Here is a 6000-nt window from a genome sequence, read left to right as displayed (position 1 = left end):
GAGGGGGCGGAGGGGGGGGAGGAGGGAGAGGAGGTGGCGGAGGTGGCGTCTCTCGAGCCATGTGTATGACAGCCTCGATGGTGGCCATGATTGTATCTTGAGTGGCTGCTTGCTCCAATATCAAAGGGTTGAGTGTCGGTCTCTGACCTCTTTTGCTGGGAAGGTCAATGCATTTTTCCAGAATGGGCATTTGGTCTCTGGAGTCTTCGTCAAAGGAGAGGGGTTGCTTCCGAGGACGCCCCCTCCGCTTCTTGACAAAGTTATTGCCTGTCTTTGATTGTCTCTGCAGCCTCTTGGCTTTCAGGATCTTGTTCACGTGATCCAGGTTCTTCTTTGTGGACAGGATCTTGGTGTAGTTGCACATCTTGCGCACCTCGCACTGGATTGCTTCGATTTCACGGCGCTTGAACCTTTTTTTCAGTGGTGGGCTGGCTGTTGGGAGAAAAGAACAGAAACAGGGGTGGGTCAAACAACAATGAATGGAAACCCTCCTTTGCCCGCTTTCAGTGTCATGAAGACTAGATGCTTTCAAGCTCGGTAGGCTGAATATAACTACTGAAGAAGCAATGGCTGTGAGAAAGGACTCTGCATAGAAAAGCAACTAAAAAAAAGTTAAAAGATTATTTATTAAAGTCCCAGAAGAATTGCTGTTACCTCCTTTTTTACTGTCCTAGATTAAAACACAGCTTTGACTATTAAGCAGTCCTCAGAGATTTCTCTACAGCTCTCCCCTCTTCTAAAGCAACAAAGCTTTTCTACAGCAATGTTTTACCACGGGTTTGCTTCATTCTCATTTCTAGTGGGAGGGAAGGAAGGGCTGCTTAGCATAGCTGTCATATTGGCCCACCGTAACTATTAAACTTTCTATACCCCAAACATATACTCCTGATGTCTTCACTCCGGCCTTTAATTTTTGCCATGAATGCCAGTTAGTATGAAAAGTGTTTGTTACTGAAACTAGTGGGCACAGACAAGCTGTGTGGGTCACTTCACCTGTGATAAATTCATTACCCCTGCCTGAGTTTCTTTACTATCATCTCCGCAGATACTAGCTGAAACTACTCAGTCATATAATTGACTTTAATGGCCCCTGAAGTAAGCTTACTCCTGGTTCAGATCACTTACTTTAGATCTGAATGAAGTCCAAAGTAGTTAAGTCTCTTGCCAAGGTCACGTTGTGAGTCATTGTCAGAGCTGGAAAGAGTACCCAGCATTTCTTGGCTCCTGGTCCTTTGCTTAGGACACGAGACCTTGCTTGTTTTTCTTAAATTGTCTCATTGTCCTTTACTGAACGTGGCATCTGTTCAGAGTTCAGGATTTGCACACGGATTATAAGTAACTACCCCTTTGTGAGAGAAACAGAATGTATTAATTCTGCTATTGCAGTAACTGGTGCTCCCTTTCACTCCTAACATATCCGTTCTGCGCCGCTGGAAAAGAAATGATGGAGTTCGGAATTTCTTTTCAGTAAAGAATAAAACATCACACTAAATTAACCTCAGCCCACATCTACTTGCAAACTTAATTTACACCTGATTGTCAAGCAGTCATTAGGGTTTGAAATCCTTGAAGTTTCCAGAGCAGCCAAGATTTCGAGAAAGGTTCATTTAGGGGTTATCACTTCCTTCATGGCTAACAGGCTAATCTTCTAGCAGTAGTTTAAATAAAGTTGCTATTGTAGCATTTTCTGTAGATAACCAGGAGGCGTCAAGTGGTAGAATCTCCTCTTGCCCACTATGGGCTATGACAGATTCAGCATACAAACCTCACTCACTGTCCTCCCCTCTTGGAGAACATAAATTATTGGCTCTTATACCACCATGTTGCTTGGATTCAGCAAAGAGCTTGCGTAAACAAACCCAAGTTACAATGCAAGAAGTAAGAGTGAGTCATAAACAAAACACAGACATATGCTCTCTTATAAATAAAGACCTGGATGGCCAACTTCCCGAAGTCTGGTTTTCATTAATTACAAAACAAAATACATTTTCCATATGTAACCCACTCCCTACACCAAAAAGAAAAATAAAACCCACTTGCAGTTTGTGATTCACAGAGGACAAAAGAAAAGAGGAATGCAGTCATTTTGGTACCAGAGAAAAAGAGAAAGGAAATGAAATATCCAAGTTGCTCAGGAGAAGCTAATTAGCTGCACAAAATTCCTCTTGAGTAGGTCACCCCTAAAAAGTGTGGATGCAGGAGCCCTAAGGGCAAGTGGCAGCGAGCTATTTCTCAGTCATCTGATCAAAAAAAAGTTAGATCCCTGTCGCACAAAAAGATTACTCTCATCTGGCCTCACTGGTGATTGATATATATAGTCCAAATATTTCCAGCCCTAAGCATTCAACTCCTTTGAGACCCTCCCAGATCCTGAGAGTAGCTTCATGTCAGGAGATTTAAGAAATGAAATATTTTGCACACTCTTCGTATGCACTGTCCACCTTTTGCCTTTTATTGTTATTGTGAGGGGACATTTTCCAGAGGGTTTTTTTTTTTTAAATTCCCATATTCAAGATGCAATTTTTTTCCAGAAGGTAAAGCTGAAATTTTTCAGTTGATGATGGAAATCTTGGAGATGGGAATTTTAGCAAAAATACAGGAAAAATTGCAAGGTTCATGGTGAAATCAGGAGATTTGGCATTGCTCTCAACTTTCATTAGAAAGAAAGTAAGCCAAAGGACAGGAAACGAATTTGAAGTAAAGCACTAGCCAAGTATCTGCAAAGATTTTATGTCTTTACTGAGATTTATCTGTAGTCAGTTGTTTCTGCAGCTTAGTATTACCACCCCACTGCAGTCAACGGAGATCTGGTCTGTATAGTCAGTAGAGGATGACCTCCGTTTCTAAAATGGGAACTCAATGCAATTGAGTTGACCATGGGCATCCTTCTGACACCCTGATACTGGATAAGGAAGGTGCAGGTCTCCTGTCCATCCTGCCAAATCCAATGGGTGTCTTAGGCACCCAAGAGGTCCAGGTCACCCAGGCTGAGTGTCCTGAGTGGAGCCTGATGGGGAGTAGACAGTGCCTGAGTGCAGCAAAGGTAGGCATCTGCTTTCTGCCAAACTGTCTAGTTCTCCAAAATTAACTCGTATGCAGACAGTTATGGGTAGATATCTACACTTACATGTAAATCTATAAGATGAACACCACTCTCAGTGTCTTCCTTCACATTGTTTAGATACTTTTTTGCCCTCCTAAAACTTTGCAAGCTGACAGTCTGTTTCCTTTTGGACAGAAACTCATTTTCTCATTTAGAAAAAAACCTTCTATGCTGTTCTATGCTGGCTTACTGCCCTAATTTTTCTTTCATAAATGCTTTGGGGTGTTTATGACTTTCTCAGGAAGCTTGTTAGAAGCTACTAATAATGTTTTTTGCTTTTCTTCCTAGCAAGCCTCTGAACTTGCAAGCTCTAGAAAAAATTTGAGTTGTGTTACATAGTCTGCCAATAGTCAGAATGTATGTACTGAATAAGTAATATTCTTTCAAGTCAAGCTTTTTAGAGGACATATCAGGAAACCCAATATTATTTTGACTATTCAGAGTCAGGGACATCTGATTCTACATTTGGAGTATGGAGACTATGCGGAAAAGTCTGATGGGTCTGCAGGGGGAAGATTTGATGAGGTGTGCATATGACAAAGTATCAGGGAGATCTGCCAAAATAAACCACTATTGAAGTGAGAGCCATTAGGTGTTATCAACTCATCTGGAAGCTCTTGGTGAGCAATCTTTGATATAAAATATTTTGCCATATTGCCATGTGATATACTGCTCTGCTGAAAAACAAAGCTAAGTACTAATCTTTTCCATTTTATCCAGACAGACCCTGCCCAACCCTGGACCCAAGTTGGTCTGCATTGGTTTTGGGCTTTGTTGTTCTCTTCCTGCACACACTTTGCTGTTTGCACGTGGAAATCTTGCTTTGGGAGGAAGACTTTCATGTTACTCTACCTGGTGGAATTCATCTAAAAAGGGTTGAAGAGGAGGAAGGAAATAGTAACACTCTGTCTGCATGCAGTCGTATTAAAAAGAGAATACACTCCTATAGAGATGATACCACATGATGGCAACCTCCAGGTGCTGGGGATGCAGCGGAGGGACACTTTGCTGCCTGGGCACAGTTGTCTCCCTACAACTCCCCAGGCTGCAGGGCCACGTGCTGCCCCCGTGAAGACCTGAAGTTATTTGGCACAATCCATCCCAAAGTGAAGAGAAACTAGAAATATTTCATGCAGCACAGGCTTTTGTGCTTTTCCTCCATCCTTTTCCCACTCTCCAAACAACCTCACCTAGATGCCCCAAACAAGCAAGCACCAGCGTTAGTCTTAAAAAACAGCGTTACACATTTAAAATAAGGCACATGGAGGCCCTGTGTTTCTCCCTTCCCCAGGGTACGCAGATGCAGTGAGGCTCCGTCTCACAGACAGAGACAAATTGAAACGGCCACAGGCCATGCCAGGAAGTCACGGAGGATTGATATGACGCTGGAAATAGCTTCTGAGGCAAAGAGAGAAATCTCTACCAAAAATATACATTTCCAAGGGCAGCTTAAAGCAGGCTGGAGGACCCACTCCAGCACAGCGGTGTTGAATGAGGAGGTGAGCCCGGGTAGGTCAGACCCCTTGGAAGTTCTCCATCACTCCCCTAACTTTATTCTGGATGGCTTTGTTATGTCTGCAGCACTAAAGATCCTGCTTACTGCCTGCCATTCTCCACCCCTTCAGAGTTGCCTGAGGCCACTTGCAAGAACATGGCACAGAGAAGACTGTTTGCTCAACAGCTGGGCTCAGTTTGTCGACTTGGTTTGAATGGAGGAATTTTCAAAGAGCTCCCTATTAATTACAGAAAACCCATAGCACTGTCCTGTTTTCCCATTAACACAGTTTCTTTCAGTTTTCACTAAATTATTTCAACATCTGGGCTACAGATAAACCAACAATTTAATTAGACTTCTGAAAATGGAAAGAATGAACTATGCAGTCAAGCATACACTTTCATCTTGAAACTGATCATAAAATATTTGTGTGCTTTCATTCTCTGCTGCATTAAAAATCTGTCTTTAGTTTATACATAGGAAAGTATTAAAAGCTAAACAGAGAATCCTGAATTTTTATATAAAAATTTAGCTTTATAGAGGCTACTTTACAGCACGGATCCCTTGTTTTCACTAAGTATTCAGGCAATGAGAGGAAAATCAAAAGGAGTGCACTGAAACAGAACTTTCAATTGCATAATTAAATATGTAATCATTCCATAACTCAGTGATACAAATATTTTTTTTGTGAACGTGGAATCAAAGGTTTGACAAGACTATGAAACTCCTAATGGCTGCATGTAGGGTAATGTACTGTGGGTTCCCCATTCACTGGAAATTAAGACACAATGCAAGATTAACTTCTCTATCCATGCCCAAGGAAAGGCATGATGATGCCTGAATGACTTGGCTCAATTTCTGACTGTATAAAGCTATCACCTTTCTGATCTGATTCAAAATAGAAGCACAAAATATACGTTGATTGAAAAACATGCTATTCTGACTTATTTATTCTGATATATTTTAAATCACTGTTCATTGCCCCAGATAATTTCACATTTGCAAGACAGAATGTTATGCTAAAATCACTGAAGTATGCAGAAAGAAATCTCAGCTGCTCCTTAGCTATTCACTGTGTATTCGGCATATTCGTGCTACAGGGATGGGAACATTCAAATAAATGAACAACGGGGCTGAGAAAGGAACCCAAGAGTCTTGCTTCAGAGTCCCCTGCTAGACCATACGGGCTGGTGCTACTTGTGTCCTCATTATTGCACAAGTCGTGGAATGTGAATAAAATAGATTTGATATGCCAAGATACGATCATGATAAGAAAGTGTTAGAAAAATTACAGCTTGATTATCACATTAGATATGCACATTTGCAGCTACTTCTCCAATCAGGGAGAGCAGTACAAGCACATATTGTTCAGTGCAGTGCCAGAAGGAAGAAGATGAGGAAG

At 41.7% G+C, this 6000-nt stretch overlaps 1 protein-coding gene across 1 annotated transcript in view; it reads right to left on the bottom strand.

Annotated features, from left to right (window-relative positions):
* Positions 1 to 6000, bottom strand: part of SETBP1 (SET binding protein 1) — a 248370-nt gene that overhangs the window by 882 nt on the left and 241488 nt on the right. The window contains exon 6 of the mRNA XM_009281184.2: positions 9 to 432. Within this exon, the coding sequence (XP_009279459.1) occupies positions 9 to 432 (424 nt within the window). The remainder of the gene's footprint in view (positions 1 to 8; positions 433 to 6000) is intronic.

This window comes from Aptenodytes forsteri, unplaced genomic scaffold, assembly GCF_000699145.1.
Source record: "Aptenodytes forsteri isolate BGI_AS27 unplaced genomic scaffold, ASM69914v1 Scaffold36, whole genome shotgun sequence".
Taxonomy (NCBI): Eukaryota; Metazoa; Chordata; class Aves; order Sphenisciformes; family Spheniscidae; genus Aptenodytes; species Aptenodytes forsteri.
This window is presented reverse-complemented; position numbering and strand designations above follow the sequence as displayed.